Below are 27,068 nucleotides of genomic sequence, written 5' to 3'. Positions count from 1 at the left end.
TGCACCCAGTCTTTGAAGTTACTCATGTGCTCATGCATTTGCCTCCTTATTATCTCTTTCCCAGACCAAAGGGTAGGGACCTTATCTGTTTTGTTCATTGCCCTGTCTGGAGGATGATAAAATATTTAACAAGGGGTTAGGTCCATGCGTTTGCTGGTTGAGTTGGACGCTGGCCACAAGGCTGAGGCAGAGTCCTAGAAGCTTCCTGCTGTGCTGAATTATGGGTAGGTCTAGGATGGGAGGTGACCACACGGAAGACACTAGAATGTCCAGTGTGGAAGGGTCAGGTGCCACGAGCAGCAGCTGTTTCCTAGCGGTGTCTGAGCACCACACATCCAGTTCAGGGCCACACTGGCTGCAAGGTAGATGGCTATAAATAAACACTGAATGAATAAACCCACTGCAAAGGGGCAAGGTGGACATAAGGTATTCATGGTGTCTTTCCCTTTCCCAGAATATCTGAGGGCGTGTGTAAGCCGACTGATACAGAATCGGGGACGGCTGGTATAACAAAGAAGAATGCCTTGTCTTTTTAAAAACAAACTTTCAGTTTTCTAATTGTTTTGATGGTCAAATGCACATTCCATACAACTTATTATTAGAGACAAAATAAGCAACAACGACAACAAAAACAACAAACCAGGGTCTTAGACAGATCTTGGGGCTGTGTAGTCAGGGTGACTCTATAGTCACAGACCACCCCGTCTCTGCAGGGCTGGGGATCGAACCCAGGATGTCAAGTATGCTAGGAAGCATTCCACATAGCCCAGCTCTTGGAACCATTTTTAAACCGCTAGGTCCATGGTATTGGTTATCTTCCCGAGGCTGAGCTTTGTTGACAGTTTCTCTCGTAGGTGATTTCCAGGATGGCTGAGAAGCTTTTGTGTTTGTTTCCTTGTCTGTAAGCATGGGGGGTCTAGTTAAAGCCCTTTCTTCTGGAACTGTTATCAAAAAAAAAAAAAAAAAGAAAGAAAGAAAGAAAGAAAGAAAGAGAGAAACAATACAGAGAAACCTCGTGTTCATTGGGGACCCACAGTAAGGCTAGGCTGCTGGATGGATGTGGTTGCTGGAGATCATAGTGATATATACTGGTGAGGTCTCTTCACTTTCTAAGGTAGCCTCCTGAGCTTGCCATGAAGTCTTTTCCTTGCTGGAGATCTACATTATAGATTAACAGGGTGTAGCCCGAGCCAGACATTATGTCTGCATTGGGGATGACCAGGCTGAGATTTGTGGACTTTCTAACCATGCTTATCTGTTTTATTTTGTAGACTACACATAAGGCTGTTAATATGGTTTTATTGTCCTAGTATGCGACTCTGGAATCGAACAGCTCACGTTTGAATAAGATAGTTCCTCGCCAGTGCATTACTTGGCGTAGTTATAGAATCAGGATGCTTAGATCACAGGAACACCCAAACGTTCTCATGTGATTTGAAGAAAATAGCTTTCAAAAATTATATTAATGAGGGGCTGGAGAGATGGCTCAGTGGTTAAGACCATTGACTGCTCTTCCAGAGGACCCGTGTTTGAGTCCCAGCCCCCACCTGGCTGCTAACAACTGTCTGTAATTCCAGTTCTAGGGGTATCTTGCACCCTCTTCTGGTCTCTGTGCATGAATGTGATGCACAGACGTACATGCAGTCAAAATACTCAGATACATAAAATAAAAAAAAAAAAGTGTAAATCTTAAAAAAATTAAATTATTGAGGCTCTTGCCATGAACTTCAAGATCAAGTTCTTATTCTGTGTTATTGTATTTAGTTCACAGGCCTGTAACAGTTAGGCCAAAGATAATTTGTTCCAGGCCATGATGTCTAAGAAATAGGAGGTGGGTATATATATAGAATGTATCTGTATGTATATGTGTATATGTATATATACACACACATGTATATATATATATATGAGAAATTATAATAAATGTGTTTTTTTGTTTAAAAATCAAGTTTAGAATTGAGAATTTTTGGTTAGCTATAGTGGTGAACGCCTATACACCCAAGATTTGGGCGGCTGAAACAGGAGGAATGGAGAACTTGAGTTAGCCTGGGTTGCATATCGAGTTCAAGGCCAGCCAGCCTGAAGCAAGAGGAAACAAATTATTTTCAGAGATGCTGAGGATGCTTAAACAGAGATGACAACCCCATTGTAGCCTCCCATGCTTACCTTGAAATCTTTTCCTTGCTGGAGATCTACATTATAGATTAACAGGGTGTAGCCCGAGCCAGACATTATGTCTGCACTGGGGATGACCAGGCTGAGGTTTGTGGACTTTCTAACCATGCTTATCTGTCTTTTATTTTGTAGACTACACATAAGGCTGTTAATAAGGTTTTATTGTCCTAGTATGTCACCTTCTAATTGGAAGGTGCCATTCCCCATCTGGCTGGAAAGCAGCACCGTGGCACAGCCAGATGTGAACCCACTCAGCAGCTGTGTGTCATGAGTAGTAGTGAACCCACTCGGCTTTGAACCCACACAGTAGCTGTATGTCATAAGCAAGCTTTTACTTATTCAACCTCCTGTTCTCTCATCTTTAGGAACAGGGATAATAATACGGTGTTTAATGGAGGCATGGAGGCTGACTGAGGCCTTGCCTGTCAAGGTGATGTTGCTACAGCCTTCTAAGCATTTAGAAATCCTTGGAAGTTCTGGGGCGAGGGATGTGTGGCCTTCCCAAGTCTTCTGTGTCAGTTACCTCCTCCTGTTCCTTGTTTTGTGCTTAGACCCTTGACCACAGGTCTGAACGTCTGACAGCCACATCCCTCCCTCTCTCCCTCCCTCCCCCTTCCCTCTCTCCCTTCTTTTGTGACCCTGTCTTCCCTGCCAACCCATTGTGTGCACAAGTCCTTCCTTGGCTCAGTAGCAATCAGGTGGTGGTTAATCCGATTATTGCTTGTTATAATTCTTCAGATGTGAACATGAGCTTTTTCCATTCCTCCTCCAGGATGGGATTTTCATGTTTAAAGGAAGAATCTATTTAAACCGAATGAACTCTCTTGTGAGATGTGTAGTCAGGTCTTGAGTACTTCAGTAAATATTTATTTAGCTCCTGTGAACCTCACCTGACACCATAGTGGGTTCTAAAGAATATAAATAAGTAAATAAATAGATATTTAAAAAAAAAACCTCAGCTTAAAATATGACCTTTAATCCCAGGAGCCAGAGGCAGGAGGATCTCTGTGAGTTTGAGGCCAGCCTGGTCTGCATAGTGAATTCCAGGACAGCCAGAGCTATTACACAGAGAAACCCTGTCTTGAAAAACAAAACAAAAAGGAGAACACGGGCTGGAGAGATGGCTCAGCGGTTAAGAGCACTGGCTGTTCTCCAAAGTCCTGAAAACAACACATGGCTCCCAACCACTGTAATGAGAGCAACACATGCAAGCAGAACACACATAATAAATAAATCTTAAAAAAAGGAGAACACATGAGCAATAAATTAATTGTGAAAAATATGCAGTGGATATGAAGCTTGGAAAAGTGGGAATTCAGTCAATAAATGCTTTGGAGCAGATACCACGCATCAGGTGCAGAGTTCAAAGAGTTGAAGGTAAACGACTCCTACCTTCTGCTGTTACTGTGAGGACTTGGGGCTAAACATGGAGTGTGTGTGTGGGGGGACTGGGATGGCCGATCCCAGCAGGCCAAGTTGGTCAGGAAGTTGTCACAGAAGGGAAAAGCACGGAGGAGAGGGTGGGGAATTTAAAAAGAGAATACTTTAACAAGAAGCTGGGGGGAGAGTCTTCCTTTTTACTTTTCCTTACAATGAAAAAAAAAAGCTTCATCGTAGCTTCACTGTGTTTCCTTTCGTGGGGCTGTGATGGAGACTGAGCCCCCTTTACTGAGCCCTGCGTGTTTTGCTGCTCAGCAGGACCCCAACACAGGTACAGGACAGTTTACCACTTAATATTGTCTACATTTTTTATAGCACGTAAAACATGTTTCTGAACTATAAAATGCTGTTGTACTGGTTCTTAGCCCAGTGCCGAGGCATGGTTTCAAGTGTTCTTTTTTAAAAGTAGATTTTTAATCTTTAGATTGCTAGAAGGAGGATTCCTAGGGATTTTCTTTTCTTTCTTTTTCCAAGCATGGTGTTTGAGGCTTGAGGAACAGATTGTTGTACTTAAACTAGTTTGTACAGTGGGCATTGTGTGGAATTTTAAATTTTATGCACGCTGTAATTTCTAGTTATTTATTTATTATTTATTTATTGTGTGTGTGTGTATGTGTGTGTGTGTGTGTGTGTGTGTGTGTGTGTGTAGATGTGTAGGTCACAGCAGCCCGACGGAGAACAACAGGTGGGACTTTGCTCTTCCTCTCCTTCTCTCTCCTTTTACCCAGTGGCTTCCAGGCTTCCAGGGGTTGAACTCAGGAGTCAGGCTCTGTAGCAAGTGACTCCATCAGCTGAGCCATCTTTCTGTCCCTACATGCTTATCTGTTGGGTATGAACCTTACAGTTTTAGAAATTTAATTGCTAAAACCATCACTTCATTATTCTTAGTGGTGGTGTTTCTTTTGTTTTTTTGAGATAGAGTGCTACGTAGCTCAATCTGATCCAGAACTCACCGTGTAGCCCGGGCTGGCTTTGAACTCCATACTGCCTCCTATCTCATAGCAGGTGTCCTGGTCCTTTCTGCCTCTTCGTCCACAATGTCCCCGGAGCCTTGGATGTTAAGGCTTGTGCTGTAGATGTACATAGTGGGGCTGGGCATTCCATGGTCAGTTAGAACAGAATTAATTAAAAAATGGTTAAAGAAAGTGTACATGTGTTTACATTACTGGACATTGAAGTCTGTGGCTAACTGCGCGTTTGTTTTGCTGTTCTGACCAACCGTGTTACTTCCTTTCTTTATGAACTTAGAATTCATCTGTGAATTATAACTTCTGAACTGCTTTAACTTATCATTCAATCTGTAGATTCAACATGTTATTTAAAAGATAGGCAAAACATTATCAAGAAGAGTGTTGGTTCAGAATACTAAGGGCGTTTATATTAAGCACTTATTAAAGCAGTAACTCAGCAGATGTGAGAGATGAGAGGCCTGTCATCCTTCCCTGCGGCTTCCTCGTAAATCTAACCAGAGCATCCTGCGGAGGGGAAGGGAGGGGCGGGACATGGCTGCGGCTGACTGGTTTCCTGTTTGCAGTTCCTTCCTTTAGTGGGTTGATAGGAAAGTACTCTTTTGTGATGTTGCCTGCAAATGGGCCAGGTTTTTGTTCTTGTAAGCCTGTGTTTTCGGTGACTTTGAAACAGCTCAGGCTCCCTAAAAAATTGTACGTCGTTCTTCAGTCTCTCCAGGACTGGTGTTCTGCTTGCCTTTTGCCCACGGGGAGCACAGCTACCACCATCCCATAGTCAGCTCTCCTCCTCGCTGTGAGCTCGGAGCAGTAGCTGTTTCCTTTCGGTTTGCAGAAGGCATCTCTGTCAGTTTACTGCATAAATATTTTCAGTATTTTGTTTTTATCTGCTCCCGCTGGTACGCTGGAAACAGGCCTCCTCTGGGCTCAAGTAAGCTACCAAACACATCTGCATGTCACAGAGTGAGCTCAGGGCCAGAGCGCTGGCCTAGCATGTTTCAAGTCTGGTTCAGTCCCGACCACTGAGATGGCTCAGCAGGTAAAGGTGCTTACTGAGCACATCTGGCATCCTGAGTTTGATTCTAGAGCCCACTTAAACACAGAAGGAGGGAGCCGACTTCACACATTTATCCTCTGAACTCCACGTGTGACCTCCTCTATTATGTACACAACAACACTGTGTAAAGAAAGAGAGAGAGAGAGAGAGAGAGAGAGAGAGAGAGAGAGAGAGAGAGAGAGAGAGAGAGAGGAGAGATAGGAGGGTAACACATGTTCACATACCTGTTATCCCAGGATATTGCCACAGGTTCAAGGCCAGTCTGAGATAGAGAATGAGAGAACCCTCTCCCCGATGTGGGTGTGTTTATGCTTATATAACTATGTGTCTTTATTACATGCACTCATTATAGAAATAAGAATTAAAAAGCCCCTTAAAAACCTTATGACGTTTCCTATGGTAGGACTGCGGCTTTCGATGGATTTACCATGCCTTCCGTGAGACCACGTCCTGAGCATGCGTCCTTGAACATCCCTGGCATTTGCTGTTCCCATTTGTATAGCTTTCTGGATGGAGCAAGCTCACCGTCGGACATGTGCTCATGCAGGCCCACAGGCTTCCTCTCCAACAGGACAAATTTACTAGGCTATACGAAGTCGGAAGTAAAACTTCCAAGTTTTATGCAAAGCGATGTTATTTAATGATCCTACTGGGGTAAAATTTAAAAGTATATGGGAGGGCTTTGCTGTTTTTTTCTTGGCTTTGAAATAAACACATTAGGTTAGAAGACTAGATCCATTTTTGCAGATGGAGTGTCTCCATAGGATACTCATCAGGAGAGCCCTGCTTCAGGCCTGCTAGATACTCAGTTGGACAGATCCAGTGGCTTCTCCAAGATCAGTTTCATTTCTTGAAGAGAAAGACCAGAACCAAGTTTCTAGGCTGGAGCTTTGTTCAGGCAGAGATAACAGAAGCTCCTCTTTGAATCCTAGCAGCGAAAGGATTGAAGAGAGCGTGCAGGGAGCAGTCGCCGCTCTTCTGTGATAAAGAGGTACTGTAGTGTTTCAAATACACAGCCGTGTGGCTCTTCCAGGTGACAGATGAGTGCTGATCCTGGCTTACTGGATGAACACCCACTCACCTCTGAGTTCCAGCCAGATGCAACCGTAGCGCTTTTCAGATCTGCTCTGATGATGTTTGTGGATGTTAGGGGAGGTCTGAGCGGGAGGCGGAGTGATGGGGGAATGGGAGAAGGAAGCGGGTGAGGCTAGTATCTCAGGATAGAAATCTGTCCCCTTTCTGCCTTATGCCACATGCACACACGCTATTCAAATATATAACTGAACCCAGAAGTTCATGATGTCATAGGGCAGCTCCTTTCTTCTCCCCTGCTTCTGTTTTTGAGACAAGGATCTTACGCAGCTCAGGCTCAGACTCAAGTTGTAGCTGAGGGTGGGCTTGGATTTCTGATGTAACTGCTTCTACCTCTCAAGTGCTTGGGATTCCAAGTGTGTATGCTGCCATATACAGTTACACATGGTGCTGGAGACGGAACCCAGGGCCTTGTGCATGCTAGGCAAGTACTCTACCAGATGAGTCCCATCTCCAGCCCATGGGGAGGCTTTTACATTACAGTGTGTGAGGCGTGCTATTTTCTTTTGTTCTGTTTTATTTAAAAAAAAAAAATCAGTGTGGGGAGGTAGCTCAGTTGGCAGGATGCTTGCCAAGCATACATGAATCCTTAGGTTCAAGCCTTAGCATCACTTGGGGCATAGCGGCAGATGCCTGTAATCCCAGCATCTGGGGAGATAGAAACTCGAGGATCTGGACTTCAAAGTTCATTCTCTACTGTATAGAGACGTCAAGGCCAGCCTGGGCTACATGATAAGACTGTCTCAAACAAAACAAAGTCGGGACTGGGGATGTTTTTGCAGGTCTTTTAGGGCCTGGATTTTGGCACCGAATGTGTGGGTAATTGTTTGGCTTCTTATGATTAGTGCTCAACTATCATGGTCCAGTTGAAGGAAAACTGCCAGTATTTTGAACTTCCCATTGCTAAATGATGATTTTAGTCAGCTGGGACTGGAGGCACAAGAAGAGCTGTTTACTTTAAATGCTCAAATGCGGCTTCTCCTTATCACATTATCATTCCAATCATTGTGTTACCTTCAAACTTCTCTCAAGGCTTTTCCTCCTTTTTTCCTGGCAGCCAAATGGGCTGCTGGGAGTAACCTTGAATGAGAAAAGCCCATGCTTGGGTGTCAACTTGGGGCCCTGCATAGGCAGCCTGAGCCTGCTAAGCCTGTATTAAGAGAGTCTGAATGTTCTCAAACCTTTTTTTTTAGGTTTATAATGGATTTTGGATTGCATAATTTTTTTTTTATTCATTTTGCATGCCAACCACAGATTCCCCCTCTCATCCCTTCTCCAGCTCCCCTCCCCCAATTCCCTCCTCCAAAAGGGTAAGTTCTCCCATGGGGGGACAGCTAAACCTGGTACATTCAGTTGAGGCGGGACCAAGCCCCTCCCTGCTGCGTCAAGGGTGAGTAAGGTGTCCGACTATAGGTAATGGGCTCCAGAAAGCCTGCTCATTGCACTAAGGATAGATCCTGATCCCACTGCTGGGGGTGGGGTGGGGGGTGGGGTGCCAAACAGACCCAGCTTCACAACTGTCTCCCGTATGCAGAGGGTCTAGTCTGGTCCCTTGCAGGTTCCACAGCTGTCAGTCTAAAGTTCCTGAGTTCCTTTGAGCTTGGTCCAGTTGTCTCTGTAGATTTCCCTTCATGATCTTGACCCCCTTGCTCATAGAATCCTTCTTCCCTCTCTTCGATTGGACTCCTGGAGCTTGGCCTGGTGCTTGGTTGTGGGTCTCTGCATCTGCTTCCCTCAGTTACTGGATGAAGGCTCTCTTGGTCCAATTGGAGCTGGTGGAGTCAGTTGCATAATTTTAATATGTGAATTTTAGTTCAAGACCCTCCCCCCACATGTAATTCCAGCATTTGGAGGCTGAGGCTGGATGATTGTGAGTGCCAGGCTAGCCTGGGCTACATAGTGACACCCTGTCTCAAACAAAAGAACAAACTCTTCTAAAACCCTAAACCCAAACCAACCAGCCAACCAACCAATCAAACGAACAAAAAAAAAAACCCAAAAGGAGAGAAAGAAATTCCATTTGATATAAGGCATTCAATTATATTTATAGACATTTATATATTACATATTAAATTATATCCTTTTTTCCATTGTGGAAAGTGAATTAAGTCATTAAAAACCCTCTCCACCTGCAACTTCCTGAACAGCAGCTCCTGTTCAGCTTGCTCTGTAGACATCTCTAAGATACTTAGCGTTTGAACTGTGGTTGCTACATTAGTAAACATAGACTGTGAGCCACTGGGACTGTGCCCACGGGAGCCACTAGGTCCCCAGGTTCGTGCTTGATCTTTTCTCCTTTCCCTTCCCACTTCCTCTTCCCCTGGCTCTCTCCCTCTCCCTCTTCCCCCTTCCCCTGCATCTCCCCAGACCCCCATCTCCCAAGTCTTGCTCTGTAGCCTTGGGTAGCCTCAGCCTCTACTAATCCTCCTGCTCTGCCTCCTGTGTCTTTATTAGGTTTTTCCTTGTGGCTCTCCTGCCTCAACCTTGCTGGCCTGGTCCTGTCTTTCTCAAGTCTTCCATGACAGAGGCTTGAAGGGCTTTTGACCTTTCATTCTGTAGATCCAGGTTATTTTATTTTATTATTTGTTATAGATAGTGACCTAAAGCTGGAGATTTAGTTTGGCAGAAAAGTCATGGTTAACAAAGTAGCTTTGCTGGGTGTTTCCTTCACCTTTGCCTGCAGGAAACAGTTAAAGTGGCTCCTCCTCGATCCCATAAAGCTGTTTAGTGGGGGTGACATTCGTGGTTGTCACGTCCAAACTAATGAGCAGAGGGGCAAGCCTTCCTGTGGGACTGGGCATACTGCAGGCTGAGTCAGATCTACCGTTCTGTTCAGCAGTCGGTGTGAGTCATTCAGTGGCCTTGTTTGGGGGAACTTCTTATTTTATCAAAGTAATACATAACTTTTGGTAGACAGCCTCTTCCTGGTGTTTCTCCTCCCCGACCCATCTGACTCCTTCAGCCTCCTGTCCCCGAGGCCCACAGTGTCATTCCCACCATCTCACTCGAAACAAAGCTGGAGCATGGCTCTTCTCCCGTTGCCTCTAATGACTAGGACGAGCTTCCCAGAGTCACTTCTCCGTAGTCTCTGCCCTAGAGAGAGTTTCTGGAGAAAAGACGATGCTCGCTCAGATCTAGTGTCCCCTGTGCTCAACTTAGTACCTGTCTCTGTGGTTTTAGTAAGTGAGAGAATGAATGAGCTAGGAACCTTCCTGCAGGTGATCCAGAGTCCCAGACATGAGTAATCACGTGTTGAGCGTGTAAAAATGGTGCAGATGGAATTCCAGTTCAGTTTCTCCATCATTACAATACCCCGTGTGACAGACAATTCCTCATTATCTCTGATACCATTTTCTGAGATTTCAGCCAACTGTAGCCCGAACGTATTAAATGGGAAAATTCCAAAAATAATTCATAAGTTTTAAGTTGTGTACCATTTTCTTACTTCCTGGTCCTATCCCATGGAGGCTGTGAATTATCCCTGTGTCCAGTAGATCCACACTGTATATCCTACCTGCCTGATAGTTACCCACTGTCTTAGTTTGCGTTTCTATTCTTGTGAAGAGATACCATGATCACAGCAACTCTTTTTTTTTTCTTTTTTCTTTTTTGAGACAGGGTTTCTTTGTGTAGCTTTGGTGCCTATCCTGGATCCTGCTCTGAAACCCAGGCTGGCCTTGAACTCATAGAGATCTACCTGGCTCTGCCTCCTGAGTGCTGGGATTAAAGGTGTGTGCCACTACCACCCAGCCACAGCAACTCTTATAAAGAAAACATTTAATTGGGATGGCTCACTTACAGTTTCAGAGGTCCAGTCCATTATTGTCATGATGGGGAGCATGGCGGTATACACACAGACATGGTCCTGTAGAAGTAGTTGGGAGTCCTACATCCTGCAGGCAACAGGAAGTCAATTGAGACACTAGGTAGTATCCTGAACACAGAAAACCTCAAAGCCTAACCCCACAATGACACACTTACTCTAACAAGGCCATAGCCACTCCAACAAAGTCACACCCCTTAATAGTACCACTTCCTATGAGATTATGGGGACCAATTATAGTCAAACTACCACATTCCACTCTCTGGCCCCCATAAACTTGTAATAGTATCATAATGTAAAATGCATTTAGTTCAACTTCAAAAGCCTCCATAGTCTATTACAGTCTCAACAATGTTTTAAAGTCCAAAGTTCAAAGTCTCTTCTGAGGTTCATGCAATCTCTTAACTGCAATCCACTATAAAATCAAAATAAAAAACCAGATACTTCCAACATATAATGGCACAGGATATACATTACCATCCCAAAATGAAGTAAGGAAATACTGGACCAAATCAAGACTGAAAACCAACTGGGCAAACTCCAAACTCTGTATCTTCATGTTTAATGTCAAAACGCTCTTCAGATCTCCAACTCCATTCAGCTTTGTTGACTGCAACACACTTCTCTCTCTTGGGCTGCTTCCACACCGTTAGCAGCTTTTGTCAGCAGGTATCCCACAACTTTGGCATCTCCAACATCTTGGGTTCTCCAAGACAGTCTAGATTTCATAGCTTCATGAAATAGCCTATCTAGGCCTTCATTCAGGGACACCCCTGATACTTGCCTGGCCTCAGCGTTTTTCCTTAGTCACGGAGGCAAATTCCATAACACATTTCTTCTGTCCTTAACTCTAAAGCCAGAACCATGCGGCTGAAGCTGCCAAGGCCTGCTGCGTGCTGCGGCTGGAACATGGTCCCTTCATTGGATTACATCTTCACCAGCTTTCTGTTCTTCACTGCCTAAGCTTGGCAAGCTGGATCTCTGGACTAGGCTGGCCTCAAACTCAGAGAGACCCACCTGCCTCTGCCTCTGGTGTGTGGGGATTAAACGCATGCACCACCACTGCCCAGCCTTAGTGTTCCTTTTCACAAATTGGAAACTTAGCTGGATGGGATTTTGCCCTGGGGTCACCACTCCCTGTATTCCATTTATTAATCTGTTTAGCTCCTTGAACACAGGATTTATCTTTATTCCACCTCCTGGTCCCCCCTTTCTCAATCTGTACATTTTGTATTTTATTTTTATTTATTTTTATTTGCTGAGCAAATAAAATATCTTTATTAGAGTTAATACTAATAACCACACAACAGAAGCTCTACTAGGCTGTTTTGAGATTTCCCCTGCCAAAGGAATTAATACAAAACTCTTCACTTTAGCCTTTGGAAGACTCTTCAGACAAGGGCAAAAAGCTGCCACATTCTTCACCAAAATATCACAAGAACGATCTCTAGACAATATACTAAAATTCTTCTCTGAAGCTTCTTGAGCCAGACCCTGACAGTTCAAATAACTCTTGGCAGACATTTCCTCCAACAAGGCCATACCCCCTCCAACAACCACACCTCCTAATAGTGCCACTGCCTGTAAGTGTATGGGGGCCAATTACATTCAAACTACCATACCCACTCTCTGTCTTGGTATCTAATCTACTGTCTTCCTATCTCATTGTTTATATGGCAGTGATCCTTACCATGTTATTACATCTGTATTATCTGCCTAACTTCATCTGATCACATAGGCACTGACTCTTACAGGGTGAAAGGGTATAAGAAGATTTTGAGAGAATACAAATTTCACATAGCTTCTGTAATAGCAGGCTGTTACAATTTTTTTTCTGTTATTAGTTTTTGTTGTTAACCTTTTATTGGGCCTAATTCATAAGTTAAACATTATCATATATATATGATGAAAATACATCACACACACACACACACACACACACACACACACACACACACACAGGAAAAAACAGAACAGCAGGATGGCTCAGCAGGTTAAGTGCATGCCATCTAAGTTGGATCCCTGGAACCTACATAAATGTAGAAAGAGAGAACTGAACTGACTCCACATAGTCATTTTCTGAGTTACACACATATAACCACACACATTATACACAAATGCCATAATAAGAAACAATGAAAAAAACAAAAAGACTAGTACAAAACTCCCAAATCTATACAGCATCCAGGTCTTCATGGTTTCAAGCTTCCCTTCTGGATTGACATACATGCCTCCTGGGGTAAGTGGAGGCCGCTCTGCTTTAATCCCAAGTCCTGGCCCTGGACTCCTCTCACCTCTATCCCACATGCTTTCAATTTGAGTCAACTGCTTTGTTGAAATGTGGCAGTGATGGGTCCATGATGCACAAAGCGTTGGAGAATGTGTTAACATTATGGATTATCATCTGCGTTAGAATGAGGAAGTCCTAAATCCCATTAGTTTGAATGTGGTAAAGAATTAATATTTGCCGGGCGGTGGTGGCGAATGCCTTTAATTCACCACTTGGGAGGCAGAGGCAGGCAGTTCTCTGTGAGTTCGAGGCCAGCCTGGGCTACAAAGTGAGTTCTAGGAAAGATGCAAAGCTACACAGAGAAACCCTGTCTCAAAAAATAAAAACAAAAAAGAAAAGAATTAATATTTTCCCTTTCAGGAATGCCTGAGATTTTGAAGAAATTCTCAGTGCTTGCAAGTGAGTTGTTGTTTTGAAAGTCAATTATTATTCTTTTTTAAGAGCCAATTTTTAAATTTCGTTTTTTTTTCTTAGAGATACTTCAGTGAATTATAAGGGAAATTATGACAAAAATGGGAGTGTTAGCATTTTGAAAAGTTCTAAAATAGTTTTGTTTTCTTATCTCCAAATAAATATATGTATTTGGAAAAATTAAAAAAAATTTTAAAGGATATCCTGGCTTTGGCCTGCTGCTATGATTAGCACAGAGATTAACAAATGCACTAGATACTAGATTTTGTATCTGACATATTGTACTTCTGAATTCAGGGAAGAGGAAGCTGTTGATTAAGATCTTCTATTACACTGTTGGGTGGTGGCTCACAAGTCCCAGTACGCAGGCAGAGGCAGACAGATCATTATGAGTTCGAGACCAGCTTGGTCTACTACATATTGAGTTCTAGGCCAGCCAGGTCTGAATAATGATATCCTGTCTCAAAACAAAACAAAACACCGCCCCCCCCCTCCAAATCGGTTACAATTAACTTCTTTTGAGATTTAAGGATTATGGTTTGGCCTAGACCTCCTAAATTCCTAAGCTTTAGGATGGCGTCTGACATCCACTCCAGCACCCCGGATCATTTCCCCTGCAGAGCTGCTCCAGTGGCCCTGGAATCTTCAGAGAAGCAGTCACGGTCCAGAGAGGCTTCCTTCTTCCCTAAGTCCTCCAGCCTTCCCGGTCCCCACCCTCACGGCACCTGAACTTCTCAGAGGCGGTGGAGCCAGGAGGGATGGGATCCCCTGTTAGAGTTGGCGGTCCAGTACCCGGTGGGTGCCCCCTTGCTTTAGCAGCCTAGCTTATTTGGGCGCTCCTAGTCCCAAGTGCACACTGTGGCATGAAACAGCCAGCTACTTCTTTTCCCATCCAGCATCCCTTGCGATTTCAGTCGACCTCTCTCTCTCCAGTTGTGTTTTCTCCCCCTACGTCCATCTCTTTCTTCTTCTCCTCAGACTCCTTCTCTCCTGTTGCTTTTTCTTATCCCCCTTTTCTTACTTGGCTAATGCATAGAATAGCAATGTTGTGGTAACTGGAACTTTTTTGTGGCTTGGAGTGGAATTTTTTTTTTTTTTCCGAGATGGGGTTTCTCTGTGTAGTTTTGGTGTCTGTCCTGGAGCTCACTCTGTAGACCAGGCTGGCCTGGCTCTGCTGGGATTAAAGGCTTGCACCATTGCACCCGGCTTGGAGCAGAATCTTACACTTCCTCAAGCTGAGACCTTAATAAATGAGGCTGTGATGGAGCAGACTTTTAATCCCAGCCCTCAAGAGGCAGAGGCAGGCAGATCTCTGTGAGTTCCAAGCTAGCCTTTTGTACATAGTAGGTTTGCAGTAGTGAGACCCTGTCTCCAACAAACAAACAAACAAACAAACAAACAAAAAACCCAAAGCAATAAACCCAAAGTTAATACTGAATCTCCAGGTAGCTTAAGTGGGAGTGTGCCATTTTTTTATTTCAGTGGGAAATCTTTGTCTTCCCTCCAGCCTGGTTCATTTCTTCGTTTTTTCATTGAACGAGTATTTAGGAGCACTTGTGCCAGACATCATCTGGGCTCTCGGGTGGTAGCAATGAACAAAAGGGTTAGAATCCCTGCCTCTCTGAGTTTATATTTTGCTGGAAGAAACAAGGATGTAAAACGCAGTGTCACGTGCTGGCAGGTGGTGGCTTATTTCATAGTGGAATCAGGAAACCCTTTTGGAGCAGCTGACAGTTAAGATACACAGGAAGAATACTTTGAGGGGAGCTAATAGCATATCCCAAAGGCTTCAGCATGGGAAGGGGTCGGGTGGGAGAGGAGGTAAGGCCACGCCCCGGTAGCGGGTAGCTGCAGTGAGATGTGCAGCTCGGCACAGGGAATGAGCTCTGTCCAGCTGCTATGTAAGGATGAGCTGGGATTTCACTCTCCATGACACCAGATGCTGTCAGCGAGTTTAAATGGCCTAACAACCTTTTAACTCACCTGCTACTCGATGTCTTTCCTTCATGATTGAAGTTTACACACTTCCAGCATGACAGTTTAACTGTTTCCATGCCTGCCTTTCCTGTTCTCACTTTTATGTTCTGACATATAACTCAGTGTCTACAAGTCACCACATGAACACAGAGGTGGATGTGATCCTTGAGCTTTAAGGGCCTTAGCAAAGCCTTTGAGACGCTCTTGAAATTTTATTGATCTGCCGTTCTATTAAGGCTGATAGATGCGTGCTTATTTGTAGGTCTGTGGCATAGCCAAGGTATTTAACATTAGAACAGTTGTTATAATGGTCCTCAGTCATAGCTATATGTCAGGAGTACCCATAAATAATCGTAGTCAGACCTCATATTTAGTGAATTGTAATCTCAAGCTGACAGGTCCAGATAGCTGTATCTTGAAGTATCAAGGTGTTTGTTGTTGCTCGTTAGTGTACTGAAAACCGGGAGATCCTGTTGGGCTGAAAGATCAGAAATATGCATGGGATGGTCTATGTGGTCAGAAGCATGTGGGCCTTGATCTTGGCACTATCCGTGGTTCCTGTATCAGTAACTCTTTGTTGAACCAAGTATGAATTATCGTGTTGGAATTATGGGAATTCTCTGCCTTGATACTTTTCCTGTCTCTATCCCTTTACTGGTAAACCTGAACTGCAAGCTTTGCTGCTGATGTGAATGAATGAATGAGAAACAGCTGGCCAGAGGTGAGTGAGTGAGTGAGTGTGTGTGTGTGCGCACGCTGTTTTCTTGAAGAAATGAGGTTTACCCACTAAAGGGAGCCAGAATGGGGTTGGGGCGGGGCAGGGTGTGTGGAGATGGGGATGGGAATTCCCAGCGGCTAGAGGGAAGGAAGATGGACCTTGTACAAAGTCAGTGTGTGGTAGGTCTGCGGTTGCCCTTACTTGTCTCTGTTTGTGGAAATTAGTAAGCTATGGGATGTAGGAACTTGGTTTCTTAAAAACAAAACCTTTGCATGCTTAAGAGAGATCAATTCTTTTTTATCTTCCTGAAGGACAGTCCTGTCATGTGCATGTGTTTGCCTAGTTTAGACTAACGCACCCACAAATGACCGCAGGATCTGGTCTGCAAACACGTCTGGTGGGCCAGGCTCTTGTTTCTCCTGCCTTCTCTAAGCAACAACTCTTTTGTAAATACTGGAAGAGAACAACCAGTTCCTTTGTTCGTGCTCATTGTTAGTTTTCTATTCCTGAGTAAGTGCAAAGAACAGGAGCTTACAAGTTACCAGGAGATTGGAGACCTGAGGTTTAGTTTACATGCAGTGCGGCTCTGCCTTAAAAAGTCGGAGTTAACATCTCCCCTGAAAACTACTTAAAACCCAGAGAAGAACAGGATAGACACATTTGAAAATTCACTAAAATTATTTATTATAATTTTTTTTTGAGGTAAGGACTTGTGATGTAATCTAGGTTGGCTTCAAACTTGTGATCCCCCTGCCTCAGCCTCTGAGTCCTGGGATTACAGGCATGCTCCACTACATTCAGCTAAAATTTTAATTTAAAGAACAATGTTGCTTAAAGTTCCTCAATACATGATTGGGTTCCTAAATGGACATTGAGTAGCCTAGTCTACGTCTTCCCCTGCTGAGAGATCAGGGCACTGTTTGATGGGAAACAGCCAACCTTGACCGGGTTCTGTCTCCGCTTAGCAGTCTTCCTCCTGTGTGTGTTTACAAAGTGTTTTCTTCCTAATATTTCCCGTTAGCTGTTGCAAGAAAATCTCTTACCTTTATCCTGCTTCTCATTGTCCAAAATTTTAAATCAGTCCTGATTAGAATGCCAAATGTTGAGTATACATTTTGAAGTAAAACTGACATAAATATAGTAAAGTAGTATTAAAACATTTGAAGTTATTCAGGTTCCAGTGTGAGTCACTGAAAACCTATTTGTTGGTTTCCTGGAGGTTTTTTTATTTTGAAAACTTCACTCTTACTTAGCATTGTTTGTGTGTGAGTGTAGGATGTGTACGTGTGATGCAGGCACACAGGGACTCTGGCGAACACGGGAGTCGCAGGACAGCTTTGTGGAATCTCTTCTTTCATCGTTACGTGGCTTCTGTGGACTGAGCTCCGGTTGTCGGGTTTGCAGCCATCACTGGCTCCAACTCTGAATTTTGACCTTAGGAAAAATATTTGCAGAATTTGAGGTATTTGCCTTTATCTGTAAACTCTGGAGTGTCGTTCATTTGTAAAGGAAAGAATTGTCGTACCACATGACAGGTGTTTGGAAAACTTAAATGTTAAGTCATGACTTGTGTCTGTCCCCAGCATCTTGAACATAAACATGTTCTGATTCCTTCCTTGCCTTTGGAGTCTGTTTTTGGGTTTTAACCAGAGGTTGCCTTCTGACAGCAGATGATAGGTCATGCACAGGCTTATGTTTACCTGTGTGTTGTAACATGTAACCTGTGGTTGCTCCTGTAACATGAGGGACGTAGGTATTCTAGGGGCCACACATTTCCTCCCTTCCCTCTCTGTTGGGTTCTTTTAAGCATCCGGGCGTGGTCTGCTTTGGTTTGCTTGGCAAAGGCTTGCCTGTGTCCTTATGATTCAATTGTCGGTGGTGTCTGTGTCGGCACATGGTCTTGCCCCAGGCACCAGAAAGCCACAGTGCCTTTGAAACAGTGCTAGCAAGAGATGTGCAACGGTCCCAGCTGTGTCATCGGTTCTGGGAAGACATCTATTGAGGCTGATTATGAAAATTCTGCTTTCCATCAAATTCAATGGGGAGACACATGTGGCTAATGTCTGCGATTCTCCCAGACTGCCCATCAAAGAGCTCCCACTGGCTCCACTCTGATTGTGTCCATGAGAGGGGTGGAAGCAGCATTTCTCATCCAAATGAATTTTGAGATACGCACAATCATATCTGCTGCCTGTCATCTGTCTACTTAACCCAAACTCCAAATGAAAATGTAGAGATGTCATATGAGGGCATTTCAGAGCAAGCACAGCCTCAAACAAACAAATCACCCTGTTCTCCAGAAGATGCCAGATGAAGTATTTTTAGGGTAGAAGTAAGTGATGGGTGGAAATGTGATGCCTGGTTCTCCCTGTCTCCTCGAGTGCACCTTGCCTCTTTGTGTGGCAGAAGTATTGTGTTCTCCATCACTGACTTCATGGTCTGTGGTTCCTATTGGACTCGAAGGCCAGGAAGAATAGCTTGTTTTCTTTTACACCAGGGTTCAGCCAGAGTGTGCAGGAGACGTGATAGAGTCTTATTTGTGTGTTTTAATTAGAATACTGAACGAACGTGGTAGATTAAAAGTAGAACAAGACCCAGGTGTTGAGAACACAGTCGCATCTCTGCTTTGAAACACCAGGCTTGCCTACTTAATGTCGGCGATTGTTCTACACTATTGCTATTTCTGAAAGTTAGAACAAAAGTGGAATTGTTTGTGCATCTTAGAAATGTGTGGCTTTTTCCTATTTTTTAAATTATAAAGTTGAATGCAGATATTGTTTTTTTGTTCTAGTCACTGAATAGAACGGGAGGATGTGAATAAGAAGAAAACATTGCAAAACGTGAAAATTTAACATTTTTGTTTATGACAATTAAATTTTAAATCAGCCTCCAGGGAAAAAAAGCAGTTTACAAGTTAAGCACCTTGACATTCAAGATGTCTGAGAACCAAGTCTTAGGTGTCAAGGACAAAGCTTTAAAAGTTTCATGATGTCAGCTCTTTGCAGAGTTTCTTGGTGCATGCTCCGGTTTTTACAGGCGGTCTTTCTGTGGATATGTGTAGTTCATTCTTTTCAGGTAACTGGAACTGTTTCCCCTCCAGTCTCTGTCATCTTGTTCTTTTGTTCACAAAAGTACAAATATAAAAGCCATGACCATGAACAGTAACAGCAACTCTCTCTCTTTTACATGGACTTGGTTGGAGAGGCACAGGGACCACCTCAGTGAACCTGTGATATTTTGAGAGTGGATTTGATAAAGTAGGAGTTAGTAACATTTATTTTTAAGGTTGCTCATGCTAAGACACTGTGAGACTTGGAGACAGAAAAGGCAGGATGGGGAGAGGGAGCAATGTCTGACTTCCAAACGAGAGAGTTTCACGACTGATGGTCTCATTGTCGTGATTTTAGCGCTCACAAGGGGCATTTACCACCTCATGTCTTGATGTTTGCATGCCTGGGCAGCCTTTTGGGCTTCGCTCTCTGAACTATCCAGATCCAGATGCACACGGAAACAGATGGTTGTACCAGGTTTTTACCACTGTGACCAAATACTCGAAGGAAACAAACTAAGGCGGGGTTGATTCTGTCCCACGGTTGTGGAGATTTTAATGCAGACATCTAGGTCCTGTTGATTCAAGGCGAGGCAAAGAATCACAGTGATGGGGAGGTGGAGGAGGAGGCTGGTCACCTCATGGTGAACCAGGAGCAGAGAATGAAGGGATTGGGGACCAGCTATTGCATGCACAGTCATACCCATCACGACCTACCTCCTTCAATGAGGCCCCACCTTCCAGAGTTCTCAGCATCTGTCAACATAACACCGGTGGCTGGGGATCCAGTCATATGAGTCTAGGAGGAACATTTCATATCCAACCGTAAGAGTGGTAAAAAGGAGAAACTATTGTGGGACTAAATTTATCTCTTCTGTGTGCTCTTGCTACGCTAGAGCTGTATGTCACGTGCCATTAGGAGTACGCTCTATGTATAATTCACCATTTCATCTTTCCAGCAAACAGCATGCAAAGTAGCAATGTCTCAATGACACTGTGACCTTCTGCCTGAGGGAAGTCTATGGTCCAATAATGTCCCCCGCTACACACTTCTCGAAATGAAAGTATAGACAATTGATATGGTGCCATTCACAGCCGAAAGAGCCTATGTCTGAACCCAGGCAGGTTGGCCCTCTCGACTTTGTTACCACTCTCTAGTCTGGTGATCAGTGTCTGTGAGTGCTGTGTTTCTTTACCCAGAGTTCCCTCTTTCTATTGTTAGTGTGTTTGTGCTGCAATCAACTCCTTTTAGAGCACTTGCTGTGTGCCCTGTGCTCTGTTGAACGCTGCAGATCCAAAAGACGTGAAAATGACCTTCATTAGCATTTACAGCCTAGCCGGGGAGACAGACACAATCAGATCATCCTAGGAACAAACTAGAGTAAAAGTTTGAAGAAGGGAGGCTAGAGAGCTGGTTGAGTAAAGTTTAGAAGTTTGAGGCTAGCCTTGGGCTATATGAGACTCTGTTTAAAAACAAAAATTAAGCAAAGTGACCTGAGTTAGATCGCTGGGACCCACAGGGTTATCCTCTGACCTCCATGCAAACACTTGAGCATGCACGTGTGTGCACTCAACACAATTTAATTAAAAAAAAAAAAACAAAAACTAAGAAACCTGTGTTCGTGTTCATCATATTTGTGATTTAGAAAATAAAAATACCCCTGAGGCTTTATTGATTTTCTCAGAGAGTATCCTTCAATTTTGGCAGTTGACTTTCTGTTATTTTGCTTAATCTTTTAGTTGTTCTAAAGAGGGAAACGAGGTGAGAGAGTGGTCTTTCCTGGTAGGTTCTGCCGCTGCGACACTGCCCTGATGGCTGGACATTGACATTCCGACCATTTCTGAGTCACATTTGTTCCAGAAGAGAGCGCCAGGAAACTGATGTTACAAGTTGAAAGGAGTTGAGACCTAAGGTCATCTGGAGCGTGGACACCACCCTTACCCCTAAAAGAGACTTCCTTTAAACTTTCAGGCTAGGTGGTCGGGCTTAGCAGCAGGTGCCTCTACTCAGGGAGCCGTTTCGTCAGCGCCTTAGATTTCTTTTAAAGGTATAATTAGGATATAAGTAAATATGTTAGCAGTACATTCTTTTTTCTTATTTAAAAAAAAATACTAACACCCCCAAAAGAAAGCTAGAAACACAATAAGGCTTGAGGAGGTGTCTACATGGAAAGGAGTTACCAAATATATGGTCTGGTTTAGACTTCAATGTGAAGGCAGTTATTGTTTTTAAGATTGTGTATTGGGGAGAATAAATTGTCAGAGTGCAAGAATTATAAATTGAGAGAGTAAACTGTCAGAGTTGCAAATCCCGAGATGCTTCTGAAAACCACATGTATTATTTTTTATAGGCTTTGTGGATCCAGTGATATTAGGCTCTAGCTTAAAAGATAATGTAGAAGCATTGCAAGTCAGTTCTGAGAACATTTTAAGTAATGTCTGGTGGTGGTCTGGTACTCTGGGAAGTTAGGAGAGATTTGTTATTTGACAGATCGTCACTGTGTGATATACATACAGATGCTTCCCAGTTTAAGTCATGTATTGTAATATTCATTTGTGTGTTGATCCAGTACCAGGTCTTCCACTTGTAATGGTAAAAAACACGTCAGATTACGTTGATGTATGGTAACAGAGTGCCTGTGTGGAGAGACTTGGTAGTACGTGGTGATGTATGTAGCAGTAGAGTTAGTCCATGATAATTGAAGTTTAGGCATCACTGGCTTATCGATAAACATTACAGATTATTTTAGTTTGGAGTACCATAATTTTTCTTATGGTTTCTAAATAAAACTCCTTTATCTTTTGATAGTATGTGTTATAATCCTGCCTCTCAGAAATCATGTATGTAACAAATGGAAAAATCTTTGGTGTCTGGCATCAAAGTTAATTAAATTGAAAAAAAAAATCACTTTAATTAGCAGTCTTGTGTTCGGTTAAAAATAAGTAACTATATAGTAACCATTTTTTTTTTTTTTATTGAAGAGGTTTGTAGGACTTCCTGGCAATGATAGAACACTTTTATATAAGTAATGTATGTGTCACTCACTAAATTGGAGTGGAATGAAACACTATGTCAATGATTTTGTCAAGTGGTTTCAATCAAAATTTGGGAAAATTCTTTCCATTGGATTATGTATGTTAATAGCTAAATGAGAGGGGTAAAAAATGTACACACACACACACACACACACACACACACACACACACACACACACATTCCCTTTTAGAAGCCAAAAAGATAAATCAAAATATCTAGTAGGTACTTTGAAATTAGTTCCAGAAAACATTTTTAGAAATATCAGGCTTGTCTAGCACAACTTTGGGGCTCTTAATCAAATGAACTATTTTTAGAGAAAGGATATATTAAACATTTCATAACTAATTTAGTTACTTCCCATGCAAAAACAAGTTTGTTCACACCTGTACAAAAATAATAATAGAATAGAGTGTTCTCTTTTTTCCAATTCTGTATCACCTTGAGTCCTCACAAACCTCTGTTGTTAACAGTTTGAACCCTCATGATTTTAAAAACCATGAACAGCTGTTTAGGAACTGGGCAAAGGGAGAGTCCTTTCTTCAAGACGTTTGGAGTGGGGTCTGCGTTCAAATGCTGATCCTCCTACGGAGCAGCAGTGAGGTCTGGAACAATCCGTACATTTTTGGGCTTTGGATTCATTGAGTGCAAGGCTCATAAATGTTAGTTCCCCTCCAGGCTTCAATCAGGCCTCTCTCTGTCTCTCTGTCTCTGTCTCTCTGTCTTTCTCTCCCTCTCTGCACTCCGTTTCATACTAGAAGATCTGCCCTAGGAATACATATAACATGCATACTTCCTCTTGCAAAAAAAAAAAAATGGGATTTTGTATTTTAGTGAGCCACCATACATGCGTGCATCATTGAACAATGAACTCTTGTCTGAGGAGAATATTTCCCCACTCTCCCTAAGCACTTCCCTCCAGACTGTAAAAGGTCAACCCATAACAGACGCCCCAGGAATCTTCCTGGAATTTAGATGGGCTCTGCTGGGTTTCACTTTGCACCTATTAATAATTTAGTACTGGGATAAAAATAAAAACAAAGGCTCTCCTCTTACAGTGTGAGAACATGGCTCACGTGTGCTAAGTCATGCAGGTGAGATGCGGAGGGAAGCCCTGTGGAGTAGCCTGTCTGAAGAGGTTTTGCATGTGGGTTGGGGTGACTGCCTCCTTCAGCAGTCAAGTTTAAAGGGAATTAGTGTAATTGCTCTTTAGGAGGAAATGTATTTTCACTTTTCAATGGGAGCTGTATAAGCCTTAATTATCTAATCTAAACACAGCCGCTTTCTCCAGGCAGCTTTCTCCGGTAGCAGCCATGGGCAACATTCAAACTCCGTGGCCTGCTTGAGCTCCAGAAAACACTGCTTTTTCACCGGCTCTATTACATAACCCACCCAGCAGGGTACAGTACAGTTACATTGTAGCACTAGTTACTGCCAAGAACCCTTGAAGCGAGGAGTTGTCGTTTAAATGGATTTTTAAAGTGATTTGAGCTGCAGCTAGACTCACGATTCTCAATGTTCTCCTGTCGTCAGCCGTCCTTTTGAAGGCATTTTTATCTCGGGTGGTGTTTGTTCTTCAGACTCAGTTCACTTTGCCCGGTGTGTGCCTTGTCCGACCTCCTCTGTGTTTGCCCATGGGATATGGGATTTGCTCTTGAGGTTAGGTGTGCTTGTGTGGGGGATGCACACGCATTTGTGTGTGTGGTGTGTGTGTGTGTGTGTGTGTGTGTGTGTGTGTACATGTATGTGAGGCCAGATGACAACCTCAGGTGTCGTACCACTGCTGCTGCTCTTTCTGGAGGCAAGATGGTGCTGGAGCGGGTTAAGACAGGCTGGCTGGCTAGTAAGTCCCAGGGACTTGCTTGCCTGTCCCTGCCTCCTCAGGACTAGGATTATAACACACAGCAGCATACCTGGCTTATTTTTATATTTATTTACTCTGATGGGCTCTAGGGATTGAACTCAGATTGTCATGCTTGCGAAGTGAACACTGTAATGACTGGGCTGTCTTCCCACCTACTAGATGTCCTGTTTTTTGTTTTTTTTCCCCTTTGTCTATTAAATTACCTTTCTTTAGAGAATTCACAAGGGCTACTACTTTTGAAATCGTTAGCAAGTGAAGGCATGCTATGTATTTCTGGCAGAATGACTTAGCGTTCAAAGTTGCTTGGAAGGGAGAAAACCCTGCTTGCCTGCCTTGTAACTGAACGCACAGGATCTTGGTGCTGGGATACATGAAGGACATAATGCCATTGGTTCTAGGTAGAGAGGCTTTTAGGAATTAAGTTAGATTGAAACTACAGGTGAGAAGGAATCATGCCCTTCCTCCAGAAATCACATCTTTAATGGTGCTCCGAATAAAACCTAACATACCCAGTAGCGTTCAGTCCCTGTCCTGTCCTGACCTTTCACCTTGCCTCCTCCCACTCCCTGCTGCCCATCCACACTGAACACAAGCTCTGTCCTATGCCAACGCCTTTGCCCTGTCCTTCTGATGACAGCCTCCCTGCTGCTTGCTGTCTGTCTGCTCTATCCATGAGCTTTGTCCCACCCAAGTCCCTCACCCTGCCCTTCTCATGCTTCTCCCCATCCCAAAGTCACCAGAACATTCTCAGAGACTCCCCTGACTGTTAATTATCGTCTTTGTGCCGCAATAATGTAAATTCTATAAAGGGTGGTACTAGTACTCAACACAGAATCTGATAGGGGCTGTCTAGGCAATATGTTACCAAATACAAATTGTTTATGGTTTTAAAGATTCCTTCTTGTTGGTTTGTATATTATTAGTTTATCAATATGTCTCTGGCATCAGGAACCAGTGCATTTCCCAGCATTCACTTTCATAAGTTTCATTATGATTTCACCAAGCCTGTAGAGAGCCACACCAGCTTTTCTTGGGACAGAGATGTCACTTGACATCCATGAGAAAAGCGCTCACTCTGAGTTCAGTGTCATAATCAGGTGCCGAGTTACTCCCTGGCCATCTATGAAGGGAAAGGAAGCCACTGCTGGTCTTTGGTAAGGAGACCCATGACAGAGGTACCCCTCTGTGTCTGTTCAGTGGGGTTTGTGGACCCTAGCTGGCTTCTTCAAGGACCTGCCCCCATCTCTAAACACCCATCCATTTGTAAGCCCAAGGTGGCTGCTCAGCTTCAAGCTGAACGGGGATGCTGGCAACTTGGTTGGCTGTCCAAAGAGCAGCAGGCCAGGCGTGGAGGATTATTTCTGTAATCTTAGCATTGGGAATGCAGAGCCGGGAGGTCCACAGTGAGTTTGAGGCCAGCTTGGTCTGCCTAGCGAGTGCCAGCCACAGAGCTACAGAGTGAAACCTCCATATCAAAAACAACATAAAACCGAAGAGCCAGAAGAACCAAAATGAAAACCGAAACACGAAAGAGAGCCAACAGTTCCCCATGGCTTATGACTCGAAGTGAAGGAAGCAAAATGCAGATTTGTTGAGTAGTTAGTTTTGTGTCGTGTTCTAAATGTTATTCATTGTTTGTCTGTCATAGGTGATCTACTTAAAGAAGACACCAGAAGAAGCCTACAGAGCGCTCCTGTCTGGCTCAAACCCCCCTTACCTTCCATTCAGGTACAACTGCTGTGGGGACTTGGGCTGCACTGGCTTAGAGTTGGGGTTCGGGGCCTTGTAACTGTCCTACCGCTGTGACCATGATGCTAGCCAACATGAAATGAGATTTTTCCCCTCTAAATTCTGAAGATAGCTCTTATTTTTTATTTTTAGGCTCCTCCCGCAACTAGAAACAAAACAAAACAAACCAAAAAACATGGTCTTTTCTTTTTAGACATCTCCCCCTACCCTTAAATCTTTTCTGTACTTTGACAATGTATTTAAAGTGCAGAGATCCTGATTGATGAGCTAATTAGATTTCAGTAATTACATCACAGGTTTATCCATTCTTTCACCCCATGAGCACTGGCTGAGCTCTGTCTGCCTGGTGGGGCTACTGATAGATGCTAGGCCCACAAATTATCTCCAGGGACGGCAGGCTTCATTTGGGTCAGATCTCAGAGCCTTTGTTTATTATGCTTATTGTCAGGAAAGTTCTCTCTCATTTCAGCATTGGAAAAGAGTATTGTGTGAGTGTGTGTTGGGAGATGGAAAGCGTCCTCAGTCTGCCTCACTGCTGCGTAATGTACAGGAGTGCATTTAACTGCTCTCTTCCAGTCCGATCTGTGGGTCATTTCATGTGCTTTTCATTGTGGCTTTTTCATTCACATTATCTCAGGTTTGTTTTAAAGAAACTAAAAATGCTCTAGAGAGTTTTACTGCGTTATTGTCGGACATCAGGAAATCATAGCCATCTGCTGAAAGCTACCCAGTATATGAAGAGGAATATTTAGGAGTGCAGAGGCACTTGTTCCTTGGTTTGAGCCCTTGTGTCTTTCTAGAATTTTCACCTTGTCTGTAGCCCAGCTTGTGTTTTTCTGATAACCCAGAAAGTTGTTTACACTAAACTGTACCTCTGAGTCCAGCCTCTTTGCACACTGTGTGTGTGAAGTAGAAAGCACACGGCGTGGTGCATTCGGAAGTTAGTGAGGTTCGGATGGAAGAACTACTGCTCTTCTGAGTTGGCCTAAGGAAGCCGTTTCCCCCCATATTTGAGGATGTGAGTTGTTTCTAGTTAGAGACTGCCTGAGGCCAGGGAATGTTATCGCATACCTCTGAACACCAGCTCTGGTACCCACTGTGGCCTCGGCTTCATTATCATCTGGGTTATGTCATTCACAAGGCCTTTTACTCCTTTTATTTTATGTTATACTTTTATCTTCATTGTCTAGATGGTTTTCAATTGTTGCTATTATATAACTGCTGTTGGCAGTTATCCATTTAAAGATTTCTTTTTAAAAATTACGTGTGTGGGGGTGTGTGCGTAGTGTGTGTGGGTATGTGTGTAGTGTGTGTGGGTATGTGCACAGTGTGTGTGGGTATGTGCACAGTGTGTGTGGGTATGTGCATAGTGTGTGTGGGTATGTGCATAGTGTGTGTGGGTATGTGCACAGTGTGTGTGGGTA

General features: G+C 43.6%; 1 protein-coding gene across 3 annotated transcripts in view; it reads left to right on the top strand.

Annotated features, from left to right (window-relative positions):
* Cdc14a (cell division cycle 14A) overlaps positions 1–27,068 on the top strand; it is a 175,361-nt gene that overhangs the window by 41,924 nt on the left and 106,369 nt on the right. For all 3 annotated transcript variants that reach the window (XM_028890148.2, XM_037207038.1, XM_028890146.2), the window contains exon 5: positions 25,544–25,623. In XM_028890148.2, the coding sequence (XP_028745981.1) occupies positions 25,544–25,623 (80 nt within the window). The remainder of the gene's footprint in view (positions 1–25,543; positions 25,624–27,068) is intronic.

This window comes from Peromyscus leucopus, chromosome 6 (genome assembly GCF_004664715.2).
Source record: "Peromyscus leucopus breed LL Stock chromosome 6, UCI_PerLeu_2.1, whole genome shotgun sequence".
Lineage (NCBI taxonomy): Eukaryota > Metazoa > Chordata > Mammalia > Rodentia > Cricetidae > Peromyscus > Peromyscus leucopus.
This window is presented reverse-complemented; position numbering and strand designations above follow the sequence as displayed.